The following is a 20,622-nucleotide window of genomic DNA, read 5'->3' as shown; positions in this document are numbered from 1 at the left end:
ACTGGCAGTAGGACTGGGAGTTGAGCTTGACTCCATCCTCAACCCGAAAAGGCCCCACAAGCTCATCTTTGATGATACCAGCCCAAACCAGTACTCCACCTCCACCTTGCTGGCGTCTGAGTGGGACTGGAGCTCTCTGCCCTTTACCAATCCAGCCACGGGCCCATCCATCTGGCCCATCAAGACTCACTCTCATTTCATCAGTCCATAAAACCTTAGAAAAACCAGTCTTGAGATATTTCTTGGCCCAGTCTTGACGTTTCAGCTTGTGTGTCTTGTTCAGTGGTGGTCGTCTTTCAGCCTTTCTTACCTTGGCCATGTCTCTGAGTATTGCACACCTTGTGCTTTTGGGCACTCCAGTGATGTTGCAGCTCTGAAATATGTGGCATCTTGGCAGCTGCACGCTTGACTTTTCTCAGTTCATGGGCAGTTATTTTGCGCCTTGGTTTTTCCACACGCTTCTTGCGACCCTGTTGACTATTTTGAATGAAACGCTTGATTGTTCGATGATCACGCTTCAGAAGCTTTGTAATTTTGAGACTGCTGCATCCCTCTGCAAGATATCTCACTATTTTTGACTTTTCTGAGCCTGTCAAGTCCTTCTTTTGACCCATTTTGCCAAAGGAAAGGACGTTGCCTAATAATTATGCACACCTGATATAGGGTGTTGATGTCATTAGACCACACCCCTTCTCATTTGCCTAATAATTCTGCACTCCCTGTATGTGTGTGCGTGTCCAGGGTTCAGCTGAGACAGTGTCCTTCGCCCTGCCAGGCTAAGTAAACAGTCTTCCAGCCAACCCAGGTGGCCTTGCATGGAATGGGAAGGAACAGACTCAACACAGTCGTTATCAGGGTGTTGTTCAGCTCCGACCTTGAGCCCACGTCTGGGGCTGAAGGGGTATCCGCATAAGTGATGGTGCTTTTTACTTTAGTGCGAACAGCTCATATGAATTTCAAAGCAGTTCTACAGTCCAACACTGGTCTCTCAATCTCCCGTTGGAGAGCCGCGAGCTTCGCCATACTTGCGTTCTGTGATGTTGTCATTCTTGTGCTCAAGGAGCCGATTCTGAGAACTCACGGCAGTGTGCCTCCCCGAGATGTCATCCAATTTGTGCCCAGAGATGTTATTCCGAGTGAGCCTTTCCGAGATGTATCCAGTCTGCAGTCAGAGATCTTATTCTGAGTATCCACAGCAGCCGTAGTCTCTCCAAGATCTTATCCGTGCTGACTCAATGAGCCCATTTTGAGAAACTCACGCCTCTCCCATCGTTCCAATCCCAGCGGGCAGCCTTGTGGGGGTTTGAACAGCCGGTTCCGCTTTCTCAAGCCAGCTCCGATCAGCCAGAACCCTGTTACCATGGTTCCGAATAGGTAGATATCTTCAGCACGCAGACTCACCCGAGCCCAAACTTCTCGTTGAGAAATTGCATTTAGGGACCAGTTTTCAACAGGACAATGACCCCAAACACACCTCCAGGCTGTGTACTAGAAGAAGTATACTAGATGGCGGCGCGCACAGACGCAGCGGCTCTATGCTCTCCACTTGGGTGCCTTTCTTTTTTGTTTCTCCACTTTTTCTTCTTCTTTTGTTTTCCTTATTGTGAAGCCAAATTTTCCTACAACCATCTGGAATTATGCAAGATTGGATATAACAGCCAGATCCCCATTACCAGTGATTATCAGAGGGTGCACAACATCCCCCCGGAGATAGCGAGAACATCGGGTGCTCCGTGGATTGTTATCGGCTCTGCCAAGAAACGCAGGCGGCGGAAGGAACGCAAACAAAAGCGGGGATGCCTGTCGGGCCTGCTGGCCAGGCTAAAGAAGCAGCCTTTCAAACCACCGCTCCCGAGCATCTTTCTGACCAGCGCACGGTCGGTCGTCAACAAAATAGACGAACTGAACCTACTTCTCGCCGCACAGCCAACCGTCCGTGACTGCTGTGTCCTGGTCGTCACGGAGACATGGCTCACTCCGCGAGGCTCCTGCCTACGACAGCCGTAACGCTCCGACAATCCATCAAGCGGTGGTAGCTTAGCAAAGTCGTACTGAAACATCTGACAGATTTTCGAGCGCCGTGCACATAAAATCGTTTCGAGGTCAGTAAACACAACCAGAGTTCATACATAAGGCACACGGGGTTATAAGGGGCTCTGTCGACTTTCAGAAAAATCAAAGGATTGATTTTAAGTGCGCCGTATTTTCCAAACAACACGGTAATAACGACGGCCCGCTAGCATGCTCTACCAAAAATAGTGCTTTGTTGTGTATCTGACGGACGAAAGCTAAACCAGTTCCACACCACTGAAGCTGCAGCATTTTTACAAACCAGTTCTGGTTCATCCGTTTCATTTAGCGATCCACTTTCGCTCTTCTCATTCTGCGTCATCATCCAATTCCACCTGTGATCTTGTGTCACCATTGCTCTCTGAGCTTTGTGTTGCTTCTTCTGTCACCTGACAAATAGGACATACATGACAATAAGAATAAAATGTGGAGCTGCTTCAGTGTTTCTGTCACTTTGTGCAGATCTTGACTGATCAGTAATGTTTGTAGGCTGAGTGCATTTTTAAAACAAGTTGTGCAAACTGCACTACAAGGTGGAATATTTGCAAAATCATAACTATGACCTATGAATACGTCAGTGCCATTAAGATGAAATTCTTGTGTCACCAACATTTTAACGTTAGGCATATAATTCTAACAGCCTCTGTAAACTAATATCCTGGCTGCTCGAGGCTGCTGTTTTCTCTGACAGCTTCACTTAGATTAGAATTAGAAACGCTGCTCTGAGACTGAGAGAACTAACAGTGCTGCATGTTGTGCTGTTAGTTTCCAAAACACGTTATTCATGGTTACATACAGTTTTAGACTGATGTGGGCCAAAGCCTAGCATAGCCTGCAACGTTATTGTGACGGACACATTTTATGTGAGCAGTTATGGACTAATATTATAATGTATGTATTTTGTATTGCTGTCCCTCGTTCTCCCTGCTTGTAGACATGTGTGTGTGTGTGTGTGTGTGTGTGTGTGTGTGTGTGTGTGTGTGTGTGTGTGTGTGTGTGTGTGTGGCCCTGGCAGGTGATTGGCCACACCTGCAGCTGATCAGGCCTGTCGGAGGAGCTATTTGAGAGTGTGGTGGAGCTCTCTCCGACGCTGGATCATTGCGTGGCTTCACGTCAGTCTCTCGACCAGTTCCTAGTTTGAGTCTGCTGCATTATTGTGTGTCTGACGGCTTCCTCTCTCTTATGTCCCCAGGAGTTACGGGGAGACGAGAGGACAGCGAGCACGGGGTGCTCATCACGGAGAAGCGGAGACAGGAGCACTAGCACTGGGAAGAGGACACGTCACGGGAGTCGGGAGAGCACGGGATTTATTGTCATGTCTGTCCATCGCTGTAAATAAACGCACTGCTTGTACATAGAGCACCGCGCCTGTGTCCTCCTTCCCTACACCCCCACGGTCTGCCAGCCAGACCGTGACATTATGAGTGAACTTGGCTTTAAGTGACTTACAGGTTTCTCTGAAAAATACTTTCTTATATCCAGGTTCTTCCTCTTTGCTGCCGTCCTCCTCTCCTCCTGGGAGCGCAGGCTTGCCGCTGCTAAAACTCAACAGAGCTCCCTGAAAGGTTCAGCCAATCACATTGGCCATATTTGTCACATGAGGTAGGACTCCAGTACAGGACGTAATTTAACTCTTTCGGCACCGCTGGGTGAATGAGACGTTGACAGATCTTTTTTTTTCTTCTTTCTATCAGGTTTGCTTTTCTTTACTCGAAGAGATCAAATTATTGGTGAGGACAATTCAATAATCGCTGGATATTGGTGGGGACATGTCCCCTCCGTCCATGCCAAATCGACGCCCTTGCCCGAATCGATTCAATCCATGATTCGATTCGATTTGGGGAAATTTTGCCTCAGACAGTCAGCAATATTATAATTTAGATCATACCCCCCCCCCACACACACACACACAGCCTTATGGGTACAGTAGTCTCCCGCTACACCTCCTTTTAGCTAAAGACATACTTCACAATGACTCACTCAGCTCACAAGAACAGGAATGCAGAGCATTATCAAACGTTAAAATGATACACATCTCTCACTTGTTCACTTACATTTAAACGAAACACATAATTGTAAACATCTCTAACAGCCTAAGCCAGCTTTGAATAGGGCCTGAATGGATAACTTCAGAGAATTACACATCCAATCTTACACGAGGTCTCACCGCTCGACCAGATCTGGTAACAGTCCCTGTTGGTGTGAGGTGGCTCCTATTTCTCCTTAGAAAACCTGTCTGTCTCTACCACATAAGATCTGGGAGCACTGGCAGGTCCAACTACTGCTCCAATGGTTCCTTCAGTAGTAATCTACACCTTCTGTCCTGACTCTATGTCTGCGGTTGTAGTGTTTTGCCTGCTCACGCCTCCCCTCCTCATCCTTCTCGCGAAAAGCCTGTAGGTCGGGCCACTTTGGCACCAGCTTCGCAGCAGCTTGTGGCAGAGAGGTACGCAGGTGTCTCCCCATGAGCAACTGTGCCGGTGAGAGCCCATGTTCCAGTGGGGTGGCCCTGCACGCTAGCAGTGCTCTGCTATAGTCACAGTCCTCTCAAGTCTTTAATGGTACGATCAGCGCGTTCTGCCTCCCCGTTGGCTTGGGGGTACCTGGGGCTGCTCGTTTCATGTGTGAACTGGTACTCTTTAGCAAAGTGCTTGAACTGTTCTGATGAAACTTGCGGCCTGTTGTCCGATACCACAGTCTCGGCAACTGCATGTCTTGCAAAGGCCTCTTTTATAGCATTAATAGTGACCTCTGCTGTTGTGTCTCTCAGTTCACCAAGTACCAACGACCAGATTTGGTGTGTGGTAGTAACAGGCAAATGAACTTTTGTTTTTTAATGATTTGAATATATATGAATGCTTGTGCATAAATACACAAACAATACACATATGCTTTCATGCTTTCAATTGTGTAATTTACGTGATCTAGGTCAGCGGTCTCCAACCTTTTTTGCACCACTGACCGGTGTATGCCCGACAATATTTTCACGGACCGGCCTTTAAGGTGTCACGGATAAATACAACAAAATAAAACTAGTACCGAAAAAGAAGATTTATTCATAACACACGTGAAAAGACCCAGGAAAACCGAGTTAATGATAAAAACGATAACAAAATAACGCTGAAAAGCGATAAAAACCCTGAAAACCAGACATTTCACACCTGAGCCTCAACTCTCGCGGCCCGGTACCAAACGACTCACGGACCGGTACCAGTCCGAGGCCCGGGGGTTGGGGACCGCTGTTCTAGGTAGCTCTGTTTTGGAAGTTCAGTTCAAGCTAGAAATGTGCTTTGGAGTTTGTACGTGTTTTGTCTCTAGGGGCCACCACATATATTTCTATTTACATTCAGGTGACAGCAATCCATGGATGGTTTCGACATGCAAGAGGATATTTTCCCCGGTGCCCAGCGGGAGAAGACACTGCTTGCGATGTCGATGAGGTCCTGTGGCCAGACCCCAACAGACGGCGGGATCCATGAGCCCACGTATGCACAATTGTCATGATTTTTTGTGTGTACAGTATAGTGTTTTTTCTATTACTGTATTATGTTTGTGTTTTGCTTTATCTGAATTCATGGTGCTGCAGTGGACAATATTGAGTAAGCCTATTTGCTTTTTTTGGTTGTTTGTGTCTCCTGAAAATGTGCCTTCAGAATAAACAATGACAATGAAAGACTGCAGTGTTTTATATGAAGTAGACTAGTGTGTCCCCCTGATCTGATCTGCATGTGATGCAAGTATGTGTCATTTTGTCAACAGAGTTACATCTTGACAGAGGAATGTTAGGTTTTGACAGCAGAGTTTCAGTTTGGCACAGATGTGAATGGTATATTTTGATGTGTCATGTTTACTTGTGTTTAGAGTTTTGGCACAATGAGCGACGTTTTGCAAAATGTGTTCAAGCAACGGGCAAAAACTGTAACATGTTTTTCACCAAAGATTTCAGCAATTATAAAAATTCAACTCAAGCTATTCAGCTATTAGCATTCACACTGCATTTTCTACAGGAAGTACATTTTATATACCAGTTTCAGTTCAAAGTGCATTAAAAATAATAAATAATTATTAAAAATAATACCATCAATATGTTACTGCACTACACTTACTGGACTTGTGGAAGTATTTTGAGAACCATAAGAGATTCTTACAAATGTTTGAAAGAAAAAAAATCTTTAACATAGCTGGAGACTCGTGTAGAAATATGAATGAGTTTATAAAGTTTCTGTCATGGTGTGCTGTGACAGGCAGGTAGTAGGACCCAAACACAGGACTCTTACGTGGAATAAAACTTGAATCGGCAGCTTTTATTGCTGGAAACTCAGGTGGACTCAAGAAACTACAAACTAAGAAACAAGAACTAGGAAAACAAATCAGGAACTATGAACAAGAATCAAGTAAAGAACACGGAGGAGAAAAAACACCCAGCCCACTGAAAACTAAAGAAACCCCCAAAAACATGAAGAACAATCATTAAGGAACATATTTACATATTTAGAGTTACTGCAACACCAACACTGGGTCACAGCTTCAGTGTCAGTCGGTGACTTTTGGTCTGCAACAGCAGCAGAACAGACTTCTCAGTCTTTTGAAGAAGCCCTTTTTCTTCTTCTTGCTCTGACGGTCTTCGGACTTCATGCTGGCTTCAGGTTCTGGAAAAGGTTCCTCAAAGGGAACATCAGGAACCGGCCCAATTTCAGAACAAGATCCGTTGATCATATGATCTTCACCTTCAACACAGGATTTGGACTCGCCATAGGGTTCCTCACAGGGAGCGTCGGGCTCTGCAACACTTTCTGACAGAGCTCCTTCGATCGTAAGGTCTCGAGTACTCAGACTGGATGCCCTTTCAGAAAGAAGTTCCTCACAGGGAACGTCGGGCTCTGCAACACTTTCTGACAGAGCTCCTTCGATCGTAAGGTCTCGAGTACTCAGACTGGATGCCCTTTCAGAAAGAAGTTCCTCACAGGGAACGTCGGGCTCTGCAACACTTTCTGACAGAGCTTCTTCGGCTGGTGGAACATTTGCCACTGAAAGGCCGTCAGAGGAGCGCTCACCATTTGTGCTCTTCACATCAGGACTTGAAGGGGGCTCAAAGATTTCACATATCCGGATCCTTGCTACATCAGCAATGGTCTTCAGCAACAGGGGTGCAAAGTTTGCAACTTGGATAGACAGAATTTCTTCAGGAAATTTCTGTCTAATCTCCGTCAGGATGCTGTCGACCAGATCGTCTCGGATAGAGCGGGTGAAGACGGCCTGTGTTTCCATCGCCGTGAGGCTCTTGGAGACACGATCTAAAGTGGCCTTGGTGACACTGGTGGAGAGGATACTTAGACTCTGGGAGGCCATGTTTAGGAGGGGACGAGGAGGAAGCTCCCAGAAGCCCTGGAGAACGCGGGGAACTACCTCGACCACTACCTCCTGCGCGGTGAGCAGTTTGCTGTTAGGCTGTTCCTGCTGCTTCTTTTTCAGGATTTCAACGTAATCCTTCACCGCGCTGAGGAGTTTAGGTGCTCTGTAGAAAAACATGATAAGAGTTATCTGTTAAACATATTCAAAGCATCATTTAAATATTGAAACACTGTAGCTGGACTGTTAACCCTGTAACCACCTTTGTAGCATACATGAGTTTCTGAGACCTCGATCTCATCAACATGATCAATACTTGCTATAATTTCTAAATGTTGTGGACAAAACTCTTTTTTAGTCTAAAGTTAACATTGTCGTTAACAAAAAGTTGCCAAAAACACCCAGTGTATCAAATGTGATACAAAAAATAAATACACAATAAAAGTAAATCATACACAACATGACATAGCAAAGAACTCATGTGTGGCTTTTGTTTAAAGGGTTGATAAACATCTCAGTTCCAAAGAATCTGAATTTTCTGGCTGTTTTTTGATGGGTTGGGTCTTACAGGGTTAATAACTGTATGTTACATGTGACTCACTGAAATTTAGGAGGTACGGCCTCTGGGAACTGAAGAAGCAACCTGGCTTCAAATTCAACGTCCCTCATTTTATTGCTGACGTTCACCGCCCACACCTGAAACAGAAAACACATTTACAGTGCGCTTATGTGTAAAGGTTATGTGCACGTAATGAAAAAAAAGTCTTGTGGGTTTTCTCGTCTTACCAGCCTTAGAAGAGGTTTGGCTTCCTCTTCGTCAAAATCCTCTAACTCAAACTCCCACAGCCTTCAAAAGAAAGCAAAGCAGAGGTTTTCTCTCAGCACTTACACGTCATCACAAACAGACTTTCAGGTGTGACAGTAACTCACTGCTCTCTGAGCGTCTCCCTGCTCTTCTCCACCAAAAGATCTCTCAGATCTTCAGCAGTGAGGTTCGGTGGAATTAGATCTTCCTGCTGAAGTCTGAGAAACTCCGTCATTATCGCAACCTAAAAGTAAAGGAGACATTTAATCACCACCACTCTCAGGTCCTCAGAAATGACCTGATATTTTCTGTCAGCTTTGGTTTGCATGAATCTGGGTCTAACCTGAGCCTTGTAGCCCGGAAGATACCAGCAGATCTTTACAGCTGTTTCATAAATCTGTGTGTTGAACAACACCTGTCAAAGAAATAGCAATTTAGTCATTGTTACTTAAAATGATTCTCAGTTTGTCAACTTTTAAAACGACATCAAATTCTTCAAATGACTGAAATGCAGTAAAAGCAAAAGCGTCACATACCCTGATAGGCTTATAGATTCCTTGACTCTTTTCCATTTAAACGTGTTCAAATCAAAGTCAGGAAGAAAAACGTCAACTGCTCTCCAACGATGGCGTACGGGGGATCTGGACCTGAAAATGCTCTCAGCTCGGTGGTCTCGCACAGATGAGCTCTTTTGACAGTCTGATGTTTATTTATGAATGCAGAATTTCTTGAGCAGTCACCATGGAAACTTGATGCAGCTTCATGTTGTTAAATTAAAAGTAAACACTGTGTATTTTGCACTACACTCCACTAAACTTATCATATAAGTAAATAAAGTGTGGGTTAGGTCCCTCCTGTGGAAAGAGCCACACAAACCGATGGATCAGAAAAGACAAAGTCAGCTCCAGCATGCCTTTTCATATTATGTGCCTGCTTATCTCCATTTCTTTACAGTAGATGGGAACTTTTGCAGTAAAGCAATGGCTTACAAACAGTGGACTGTGGACTAATGCAGACATCTGAAGCCTGACAGCAGCTGGTATATACACAGCTTTGGACAAACTGGCCCTTTAAACAGCCCAGAGGAAGAAGAGACCTCTGCGTTATCAGTGCAGCCTAAAGCACAATAATAATAATACTATTAATATGATTTTTAGAGCAATAATGCCCCAAATAATGAAGTCATTAATTACACATCCGTCATGCTTCACAGGAGGTCAGGAGTGACCGATGAACGTGATGCTACATTAGAGTCTGTCCTATGAGTTCAGCAGGAGGAGGTGAACCCACAGCTGGGACCAGTTCTCTAGTGGGTCCAGTATCATACTTGTGTTCATCCTGGTCTGAACCTGGTCAGAAGAACTGACTTCACTTTTGAAAATTCAATACTTATAAAAGGTAACCCCAAACAGTCTACAACGGCTGTTTTCTGTCCACCGAAGCAAATTTGATTGACGAGGTTTTTGTACCTTCACTTCTCCAAAAAGCAAATAAAGAGATTAAACAAAGATTTACTGAACGACCGTCAGAATTCCCAGAGCTAACGTAGATCGCTTTATGCTCTTGAGTCAGGAGGGATAAGAAAAGTGACTGCAAACATTGTGGAACGATTCATAGCGTTTGATTGCTTGTGTGAATGTATTAAACAGGAAACCAGGAGCTGCAGAAACCCAGTAATGCTGAAGACGCATGCGTGTGCGTTTATTACAGGTTTTTCTGAATGCTTAAACCCTAACTGTGATTCTTACAGCACAATTCCTAAAACTATTGATACTTATAGCAAAACCACTCACTGAGTGTGCAAAACTAAAAGCACAAAAACTGCTTTGCACTCAGTTTGCCATTTTGTAACACACACTTTGCAAACCTGTAGCTACAATCCACTGCACAGCACTCTTTTTGCAGAACTGTAAACACAACTCACTGCTTTGCACTCAATTTCCAAATGATCAACGCACTCCTAGCAAAACTATACACATTTATGGCCATTATTTACACTATTTTGTCAACTGTCTGGCACACTGCCACATGTGAAAGCTTTTTTAGATAATTAGTTCACTTTGCAATCAGCCTAAGCACTATGATACAGGTAAGCTCTGTGTGTGGAGTACAATGGAGGGAGCAGGAAGAGTGAGAGGAGGCCGAGGAAGAGGACGTGGAGGTGAAGAAGTAGGACGACAAGGACAAGGAGGAGCAAGAGGAGGACGAGGAGGGGGGAGAGGACGGGTAAGAAGAGTAAGAAATAGAATTGCTGATGACATCAGAGCTACAATAGTGGACCATGTCATCAACCGTGGAGTGACCCTGAGGGAAGCTGACCAACGTTTTTTTTGGTTTTTCTCAAACTTAAGTAACTGAAACCTTTCATTGAACTACAGCAGAAACAGATTGGAAATGCCAAGTTATTCTAACACTAGTGGACTTGTTAAACAAAACATTTGTTTCACTTCTTTCTCAACATGCAGCACCATTAAGAACAGTGGACCAGCATAGTTGGTCTGCATGAGCACACTTACTGCAACAGTTGTACATGCTGAAACTGGTTGCTGGCAGCTGATGTGAAGAAATGTCTGGAAACATCAAAAGTTTTCTTTTTCATTTTTTTCCTCCCTTGGATAACATACACATGGCAAATAAAAACATGTAACTAGGGTGACGTGAAGTGTGTATCATCAGATTTAACTCAAATATAATGAGGCTGTCCATCTGTGAAGTAATTGTTCCTTCAAAAACCACTGTGACAACAGATTTTATTTCATTCATTTGATGGTTTTCTATTCTGTATACTGGAACTTTTTAATAGCCCCCCTGTCCACACATCCTTGACATGAGACTTTCTGCAGAGTTGCACATGATGAATGCACACAAAACTTAAAGTGTTGCTGTCATATTTTTTTGGATGTGGTTTGTTGTCATCATCAAGAACGTGTCTTATTTTTTTATTTGTTTTGTTGCTGATCGGCCATTGGACTGCTGAGCCTGCAGTGAACAGCCAGTCACTGACTCTTGATGCTAGAGCAAGGACAACTGAGCTCTCTCTCTCTCTCTCTCTCTCTCTCTCTCTCTCTCTCTCTCTCTCTCTCTCTCTCTCTTTTAAATAAATAATACGTTCGAGCTGTTTATGTTTTTGACTTGTTATGGACTATGACTGGCAATGGGAGGGCTGGCGGACTCATATTATGGAGGTGGAGGGTAGACACATTTTGTGTGCAAGAGACCACATACTACAGTGGTGATTGACACAGACTTCAATGGACATTTAGGTGAAGGGAACAGAGGTTATGAGGTGTTGGGTAGGTGTGGTGTTTAGGAGAGAAATCTAGAAAGACAGATGTGGGGCAGATTTTCCAAGTGGAAATGGCCGTGGTGCACACATACTTCAAGAACAGGGAGGAACTTGTAGAAATATATGAAAGTGGAGGAAGCTGCACACAGGGCAACTAAATATTATGCAGAAGGTGAAATCAAAAAGACAGGAGACAAGGAGGTGTCAGGGAGAATGCAGCTATGCAGCATCAAATGGTAGTTTGAAGGATGAGTTTGGACATCAAGAAGAGGAAGTGAGTGAAGGCAGAGACATGCAGGAGTATAAACAGGCTCTGGGTAGTAGGGAAGACTTACCAGATGGCTGGGATAGTACAGCTTTATTGAGATAAACTGCCAAGAAGGGGTTTGACGTCTTCTCTGCACAGAAGAAAGGGAAAAAAGAAAAGTGATTTTGAAAGTATTTGAAGGAAGAGATTTACAAAGAAAAAGAAGTGTAGTTAGCGAAATGAAGAAAATAGACCAAGAAACTGGGAGGCTAGGCATGTAGCAGAAAGAGGTGACAAAGGAAAAGGCTCAGTGCCACGTATGTGAAGCTGGACCCCAAGGAAATGAGGGAATGAGACTTGCTAGGCAGAGAGTGAGTTTGAATGGATGTTCAAACCCAAAAAAAAAGATATATTCACATAACATAGATTGAAAGAAGCTGCAGGTGGCACAGCAGCTTTAATGTCTTCCAGACAGGAAGTTTTGGAAAGAAATATCATCATTTCCCAGATTTTACTATCTTAGTGTTCTGTAACAAAATCACTGTTGTGCGCATGGTGTTAGAGATGATGATGATTACAAACAAACTTAATGTGCTAGTCGTGCTTTTCTTGAGGGATTTGTCCTTCCACCAGTTTTCATGTCATTGGAATCATTTGTATTCACTGATTCTGGCACTTATTTCATCAAACCAAACTCCAAGTAAATACTTTCGGCTTTTTGGTTTTGTCAAACGAACTAATGTAAAGAATGCCTGGCTGTGCACTACACCACGCAGTGGGAATTTGTCTTCTCCAGTTAAATTCAGGATTAACTTGCTTTATAACACAGACCTCAAAAGTAACCGTTATAACCCCAAACACAAGAAAATGTGATCTACAGCACAGTGAGAACTGGCAACGCTTATCTGGAGGGGTCAGAGTGAATGAACTGGACACCTGTAGAAGCAGGATTTGATTTCCACTGATTTCCTTTCCGATCTGATACCAAGTAAAATCCAGGCTGGTATCGACGATACTGATCTGATACGATACTCTGTACAAAAACTTATTTTTTTTACTCTATCTTTTATTTTATCTCAAATTATAGCGTCGTAATGATCACAGGACATCAGATTACTTGTTCTTATCACTTAATGATGCAGAATTATCATATAGAAATGAAAAACCTGAAGTTGTGGCTATTTGTTGCCTGCCTGCAGCATTAAAGGACTCCGTGAGAGACGTCTGTCTCGCCCTGGCAGCACCTCTCCCTCTCCTCCTCTTCAGTTCGCCTCAACATACGCTCGTCATATTCTGTGATGTGATTCACTCTGAGGTGTTTGACCAGGTCAGCGGTGTTACCACAACACCTCACATTCTTGCCACATGTATGGCAAACCACGTCTCAGCTGTTCGTGGAGGTAAAATACGTCTGCACATGACTGTTTACGCTCAGCCATTGTTGTGAGTGTGCACGCCAAGGGGCCGGACACAATGACGGGTATCGGAGGAATCGATATTTCAGTATCGATCCGCACATCACTAGTTGAGATACGTTTTAAACTGGTCCAAAAAACAAATGCATATTTTCCCGAACCACTGTTCCTTGACTAAGGTGGATAACGTGATGAGGTCAAGGAAGGGTGTGACGGAGATTTGATTGAAAAACTTTGTCGTCCGTTAAAGTTTCACGTTGGCTTTTTCATCTTGAAAGCCCTCTCTGCTCGTGTCCAACCCGTGTGAACAATCACAGATGTGAGAAATGTAAACAAACCGTCGGCAGAACGCTGATCAGGTTATTTTAAGCGCAAGAAAACAAAAACGTTGCGCTCACCGTCGGCGTCACGGACGAGGCCTGGGGGTCCGGGCCCGTCCACAAAGGTCATTGTAACACAAATCATACGATTGCTAATGAAAATGCTATAAAGCTACATCGCAGATAAGTCTCTGGAGTAACAATCAAGGCCATGTTAGTTATTTGATGAATAGTATCTGTGCCACTCATGGCGCATGACTGAGGAGGACGTTGACCTCTGCAAGTCAGGAAAGTCTGCTACTCATTGTATAAATATGAGATGTTTTTCAAAAACCAGCCAGCCATCATCTCGGGAGGCTGACTCCAAAGTACCATCTCACTTCAAACTTGCAAAACAAGTCGAGTCGATGCGAGCGCACTGCTTGTTTCTAGTTAGTCTTTAAGGATGACAGCATTAGTCTGCTCCTTTGTATGAAATAAAGTGAGTCGAGTCCATGTGGTCTGGCACCCACCCACATTTCTCTGCTAGTGATCCATGAGGACTCCACCTTGTTGCCAGTTCTCTTGTGTGGAAGCTTCAGGAAATGACAGCTTCACTCTGACGTGTGTGAGCTGTGTGAGGTCTGTGGTTAGAAGTTTACAGTGTTTGCTCTTTGTGTCGTCTGTAATATGCTCTATGGCTTTAAAAAAATGGCCACATGTTTCTGTAGCTGAATTTGTCCATCTCTGACCTTCTGAGACTGGATTTTCAAACAGGGACGTTCTGACTTTTCTTCACCTTGTACTTCATTCTGCAAATGTTTTATACTCTATTAGAGTTATTACATTATTCTGTTATGCTATAAAATCAACCCCCATATAAGATCGTACTTAAGAAATACATTTAAAAAACCTTCCTGTGCAAATAACCCAAGTTATCTAGAAGAAATAAAAACTGCACCGCAAACCAAACTCAGGTGTTCGACCTGTTGAGCTCGGGAAACTAACTGGTGTTTCATTTTAGTGAGTGCTTTGTTAGATTCCTTCATTTGAACCAAATGAAGTTGATTAAAGTTGATGCATTGATGTGTTTGAAGTGTTTTGTTAGTTGCGATGGATCTCCTGCTGTCTTTTTTCCTCATTGTTAAAAGAGGATTTCTTTGAATTTCAAACATCCATTTCCTGTTTATCTGGTCCCGGGTCACAGGTGCAGCAGTCTAAGCAGAGAATCCCAGACCTCCCTAAACAACCACTTCCTCCAGCATATCCAGGACAATACTGAGGCATTCCCAGGCCTGCTGAGAGATATAACCTCTCTAGTGTGTCCTGGGTCTGCCCTGGAGACTCCTCCTCATGGGACAGGCCCCAAACACCTCACCCAGGATATTTTTAATGAAAACATCACAAATAAGTCATCAGGTCTGATGGTCACATTTGTGAGATTCAACCACCATAAAGCAGAGATCACACAGGACACACTGTGTAAGCCTCAGCTCAGGTGTGTTCAGGACATTTGCTTGGAAGAAGCCGTCTGTGGATAAATCCTGCTCTCCACCTCAGCTGTCAGGTTTATCCAGAGAACGGCCGTCCTGACTTCCAGCAGCCCCACAGTCCTCGTTTCTAATAAACTGGCATCACTGAAATGAACTGTCTGCCTCGCTGTTCAATAATCTGCTCTTTGCCAATTTCCCAGCAGAAGCTTCCACTCATATCAGCATTTTTCTGTGATTCTCACATGAACTAAACATAAAAAGCTGAAGCCAACCTCAGAGTTCCCCGTAGTGAGGAAGAGTTTCCTCTGAGCCACAGCTGAGTTTGATGCGTCCACAAAGGAAGACTGACGGGAGGACAGACTCTGGGAGAAAGGCAGATATTAAAAGATATGAATACAAAGTACGCTGCAACAAACAGGACAGCAGATTATGAAGAGCGGTTAGACCTTCATGTGTCAGTCATTGAAATGTGATCAAAGTTACCTGTTTGACATCCTGATAGAAGAAAATCAGCTTCTTGGATCCGTTTGCAGCAAAGAATTCATGGATCAGACTGAACTGGAAGAATCAGACATTAATGACTCAAAGGTTCAACTCTGAGGAAGGATCACGTCTCTGAACTTACTCTGTCATCAGAGACGATGGCGTCTTCCACCGCCGCCTCCTCCAGGCTGCCGGCGTCGGCCAGCCTGCTCATCAGGTATTTATGTCGGGCATCCAGAGCTGCCCGCCGTTCCTCCTTCACGGCTCTCGCCTGTTTGGCTACTTCTCTCCTCGCCTCATTGGACAGCAGCATCGTCCTTTTACCAGACACCTGGAGAAACATCAGCTCAGTCTACAGACGCAGAGACCAGTGAGAGCTTGGCCCAAACATCTGCAGGTTTCTGAGGACCACGTTTGACCCTGACTGGAGGCATCGATTCTGAGTGTGACTGCCTAAACTGAGCTACTGTCCCCCCTCCACTGAGACGTTGTCCTGTGATGTGTCATGGGGGGAAGTGTTCCTCACGGTTGGACTCGTGAGAAGTTCAGTCAGTTTATTCAAACTTTAAAAAGACGCATTTTCAGTCTCTGGATTTCAGCAGAAACAAATGTGAACACAGCACTTTTTGATTGAGTATAAAAGGATGAAAGAGTCAGTGATCAGTAACATTGTTGCTGACTGATGCTGTTGTAGAGCTGTCTTTGGATCCTCACCTTCCTGGAAGCCTTCCCTGGATTGCTCATATATCATTAACTTGTTTGTGTTCAGTAGAATCAGGTGTTGTGGATGCAGGTCGTAGCTGTGTGAGGCCTGTACAGTCAGCGCTGTGTGAGCGCTGTGTAACGTTAGCTTAGACTTCTTTCTGTTGTTATCATCCTTCAGGTTAATGTTGTTTTCATTATGCATCACAGGAAGTGTGGGTGGCTGTTAGCCTCACAGCTCATGGAGAGTTGCTGCTGCTCTGCCTCCTTTTTGATGTTTCTGCTCTTTGTGGCTTTGTGTTACTTTGTGTCGTGTCTGAAACAAAGTGAGTCCATGTTACTAACTGTAGTCGGCTCTCTGTCTCGTGCACAGCTGACTGTTGTCTGAATGAAAGTGTTTTTGTACTTTGTGTAATCTGTTGGGTCTTTGAGCCCTTTTTAAACAGCATATGAGCCATATGTATGTGTGTATATGAAAGGTTGTTTGTAATACATCAAATTGTTGCTTATTCTAGAGCTGCTGCTGTGCCTGATTGGTCTACTCGCTCGAAACTGAAGGTTGACTTGATTCTTTTGGTTTTTTACATTTTGTCAATAAACCAACTTCTTTATGATTTGAACGGCGTCTCTGACGTGTCACAGGCCTGTCAGCTTTCTTGGTGATTGGTATAGATTTGAGCTTCATGCTCTGGCTGTTGTTGGGTTTTCCTCTTTCATATTAAAGCTTTTGTCCTACATTTGGCTCTAAAGTCTAATTCTAATCCCAGCACTGTGTCTGGGTGTGTGATGCTTGTTTTCCTGCTCTTTCTCATGAAACAGTCACAACATTCTCAGTCCAACTTTCACTCTTTGCTGCGTTTGCTGCAGCTGCAGTGAACATGGTGCCGTTTGCCTTTAAGAAAGTTGTGCACAAAGGCTTTTTCTCTAGCAGACAGCTGTGTGGCTAAAAGTCAGATCATTTTTTACCACCTCAGTCACACTGGACTGAAACAAGAGTGAAACTAGGAAGAATCAGAGTTTGTCCAGTGACTGCACTGATTTTCTTCATATTCACAAACTGATTCTAAGTAGTTGCATCAGCTAATCACCCGGACACTGAGCGTCCAACACGCTCCCTGAAGGGAAACGATTACATCCTCCAAACAATCACAATCTGTCTCTGAACGACTGGAATTATTCTCTGATTTGTCAATAACTGGAGTTTATCAATGCAGACACGTTGCCAACATGATGAAGTCAGTCTGAGTCGCATCTCTTTGGCTAACTTAACTCAAGTGGTTGCCGACTATTCTGGTTCTATTCCCATATAACAGCAGGGTTGCTGAGCACCTCTGTCACTCTGCACTTATGTTCCCAGTTCTCTTTTGTGGAGGAATTTTCCAGGAATTCCTGGGACCAGCTTTCCATGAGAGACCCGATCAGGAGCGACTGTCCTGGACACTCCCAGCATCACAGGGACTCACAAACCCGTCTACCACAGTGAGAAGACTGATGGTCACAGGCCCACATGTAGCTTTAGATCACACGTGTGCACTTCCTGTGGTCACTGCTGTAACTCTAGACTCACCGAGGGGCCAGTGGTTGGTGAGGCAGCAGCAGCTGAAGTCATGTGACTAATGGCTCTCAGCTTCTGTCCTCCTATTCGCCGGTGTCCTTCACCTGTCACACCTGGTCAAGAAAGAGTGAGAATGTTCAGAGCTTTAATGGAAAAGAATATTATTACATATAAAAGGCCTCTAACAAGTATTGTAGTGTTAATCAGGATGAAGTCCATCATGAAGACTTCAGAGTGCTTCAGACAGTCGGTGGTTTCATCCACAGAGCCTCCAGTCTGCATATCAAAGGATCCTGAGGAATGACAGTGAAGCCCGAGTTCCCCTCATTACATTCATGTGTGTGACTGTGAGGAAAAGGTGATTGTATGAACGTGTGTGAGCGAGTGAATGAGGCTTGTATCAGAGTGGAGATAATGTCAGCGGCACAAGCTGGACGCTGCAGGTGTCACATGTGAATCTGTGCATCAGTGTCTGCACCTTTGTGGAGGTGAAGCTCAGGAGGTTTGGATTTGTTCAAAGCTCTGTCTGCTCCATCTTTCTTTCCCTCAGGCCTCTCCAGATCAGGAAGGAGGTCCTGTTCTCCTTCTCCCTCCTGGATTTCTGGATCCAGGGAAGGATCAAAGTCTCTCAGCCCAGCATCAGAGCTTCTGGCTGGGGGAGGACTGGAAGTTTCAGCTGGAGGCTGAGAGCCTGGATCTGCCATCTGAGTCACAATTCAAATATTCTCAGTAATCTCAAAAAGCAACAGAAAGGTGCCATTTTCATGAGCAGTGGGTTATCCAGCAGTTTGATTCATGTCAGCAGCATTTAGTTTGTAACTGCTGACTCACCTCTGGCTGTGTCCTGCTCTCAGGGTCACAGTGGACACTGTACCTTTGACCGAAGCTGCAAAGACAGTCAGCAGGGGTCTGGATGCATTCAGCACCACGTCCTTGTTGGGCAGACACCTTCAGTGACAGGACAGACAGTCCAAAGTAAGGAGACGTGGGACACAGTGAAGACACAGAAACCAGAACTATAATCACAAAACAAACTCAGAAACATAAAGAGTGAATCAGCTGATTCAGTGTTTGTGACAAAAACATGGATCCTGGTTAATAACTTTTATTTGTTTGTTTCTGTATTATTTTGTGTATCGTTCTTATGAGCTGTTGTTTTGTCACTGAAATATTATTTCATTGTTTTAAGCTTTTTGTTGACTTTGAAGTGCTTAAGTTGATATTTTTGAACATTTAATTTGTTCGATTATTGTCGAGTCGATAAAACTGTCAAACGCACAGCTGCTTCCAGCACGGCCGGAGGAGAGGTGGCCGAGCAGACGCACAACACACACAGCTCACAGGTTTGCATTTCTAGATATTGCAGATGTTGCAGAAATTGAGAGTAAAGAACTCAGAGATCCAGCGCTGTCTCCTGCCCCTTATTTATACACCACAACACAACGACAGGCGTAACTCACACAAACGGGTAACATGAGGCTCAGATGCTTTGGACGTGTTCACATATACTGGACACAGAATGATGAAGATGGAGCTGCAGGAAGGAGGAAAAGAGGAAAAACACAGAAAAGATTCACAGATGTGGTGAAAAAGGACACGACAGCTTCTGTTTGTTAGTTTGGTTTTTCTTTATTTGGTAAAGATTCAGAAATAAAGAGAAGATCACATGTTTGAATATTATATTAACGTTCTGTAATTACAACAAGTTGTAAAATCTTTCCAGAGTGAGACAGAGACTGTGCAGAGACTGTAGAAGGACAGAGCAGCAGCAGAGCAGTCCAGATACACTGATGATCCTCTGTCAGATCCAGAGGGACACACAGGGCTGATGCTGGACTCTACATTGTGTCTGACAGTGGAGCTGTTCTCAGAGCAGTTCACTCTGCAGCACTGACAGTCATCTGCACTTCATTCCTCTGTCAGTCACTGCTGGATGAAGCTCTCCTCTCCACCTCCCAGTAACATGGCCCAGTCAGAGCGTCTCTACACACAAGCTGCTGCTGCTTCAACCTCTCTGGATCATCAGGACACAGCTGCTCCTCTCTCAGCACACACACCGTCCTGTTTACCATCACCACCTCCACCTGCAGAGAGAAGGAGGAAGAGCAGAGGAGATAAACGAGTGTTTCCAGAGACTCTTCATCAGCTGTCAGTCAGTGATGCAGCACATCCAGTATAAAGAGCAGCAGGGACGTCAGTGCTGGGACTGTACTAGGACTCATTGTTGCTTCACTTTTTCTAATCTTTGGATTTTTATTGAAGTTGCTGAAAATGTTTTTCCCTCCTAGTTTGAGTTTGGACTTTCATTCATTAGAAGAACCTTGGTGTGTCCACTCTGAGCTCTGTAGGAACCCCAACAACAAGCCCAACAATCCAGATGGATGGTTCCAGCTGTTAACTGGAGGAATTCCATCCAAACATCTGCTCTCACTAAATTCTTCCTCACCTACAGACTGTGTTCTTCACTGCTTTAAACTTGGAAATCAATGCAGTCATTGGTCTGCGTGCTGCTTTGTTCAGAGAGCTGATTGGCTGTTGACAGCGTTTGATCAGAGCTTGTCATCCGTTACTATGGTGACCATAAAGGTGAGAAACAGGAAGTGTTTGTGTCCAATCCTGAAGCCTGTCACCGTTCTCCTCTCACAGCTTCACTGAGAAGCTGCAGCTTTACAGGAAACACTGGATCTTTGTTTCATACTGACTGTGTTTAGTACAATACTGCTGACAGCACCACCCACTCACTCCATCACTCTACTGACCTCAGAGTCTCCAGTCTGTAGTCTGGACTCTTCTTAAGATCAGACAGCTGCTTCACATCTGGATCCTTCAGGTTGTTGTTGAACAGGTTCAGCTGTCTCAGATGGGAGGGGTTGGACTTCAGTGCTGCTGCCAGATAATCACAGCTGATCTCTGACAAA

General features: G+C 44.4%; 3 protein-coding genes across 3 annotated transcripts in view; all 3 read right to left on the bottom strand.

The window, feature by feature from the left end:
• LOC147302870 (protein NLRC3-like) overlaps positions 1–20,622 on the bottom strand; it is a 267,565-nt gene that overhangs the window by 224,904 nt on the left and 22,039 nt on the right. The gene's annotated exons all lie outside the window — the stretch shown is intronic.
• Positions 6,372–9,034, bottom strand: LOC147302872 (uncharacterized). Its single transcript, XM_086284468.1, has 6 exons — positions 8,761–9,034; positions 8,568–8,639; positions 8,350–8,468; positions 8,206–8,266; positions 8,021–8,115; positions 6,372–7,585 (listed from the first exon to the last, which is right to left on the bottom strand). The coding sequence occupies exons 1-6, from the start codon at positions 8,794–8,796 to the stop codon at positions 6,604–6,606; spliced, it is 1,365 nt and encodes a 454-aa protein (XP_086140594.1). The 5' UTR covers positions 8,797–9,034; the 3' UTR covers positions 6,372–6,603.
• Positions 15,183–18,408, bottom strand: LOC147302871 (dynein axonemal heavy chain 5-like). Its single transcript, XM_086284510.1, has 5 exons — positions 18,183–18,408; positions 17,717–17,817; positions 15,590–15,778; positions 15,448–15,522; positions 15,183–15,326 (listed from the first exon to the last, which is right to left on the bottom strand). Exons 1-5 carry the CDS (start codon positions 18,406–18,408, stop codon positions 15,183–15,185), a joined length of 735 nt encoding a protein of 244 aa, XP_086140636.1.

The sequence above is a fragment of the Aulonocara sp. 'chitande type north' Nkhata Bay genome, linkage group LG23 (assembly GCF_057382095.1).
Source record: "Aulonocara sp. 'chitande type north' Nkhata Bay isolate Kocher_YH1m ecotype deep benthic linkage group LG23, A_spYH_male_GT1.1, whole genome shotgun sequence".
Taxonomy (NCBI): domain Eukaryota; kingdom Metazoa; phylum Chordata; class Actinopteri; order Cichliformes; family Cichlidae; genus Aulonocara; species Aulonocara sp. 'chitande type north' Nkhata Bay.
This window is presented reverse-complemented; position numbering and strand designations above follow the sequence as displayed.

Bases quoted from the DNA above. Each gene is read 5' to 3' on its own strand.
- LOC147302872 (XM_086284468.1), bottom strand. From the start codon at position 8,796: ATGGAAAAGAGTCAAGGAATCTATAAGCCTATCAGG. The intron at 8,267-8,349 runs GTGAGTTACTGT...TTTCTTTTGAAG, and splicing joins AGGGAGACGCTCAGAGAGCA to GCTGTGGGAGTTTGAGTTAG. The intron at 8,116-8,205 runs GTAAGACGAGAA...TTTCTGTTTCAG, and splicing joins CCAAACCTCTTCTAAGGCTG to GTGTGGGCGGTGAACGTCAG.
- LOC147302871 (XM_086284510.1), bottom strand. From the start codon at position 18,408: ATGGCAGATCCAGGCTCTCAGCCTCCAGCTGAAACTTCCAGTCCTCCC. The intron at 17,818-18,182 runs GTGCAGACACTG...TTTCTTGACCAG, and splicing joins TGAGCTTCACCTCCACAAAG to GTGTGACAGGTGAAGGACAC. The intron at 15,327-15,447 runs GTAACTTTGATC...CCTTTCTCCCAG, and splicing joins TCTATCAGGATGTCAAACAG to AGTCTGTCCTCCCGTCAGTC.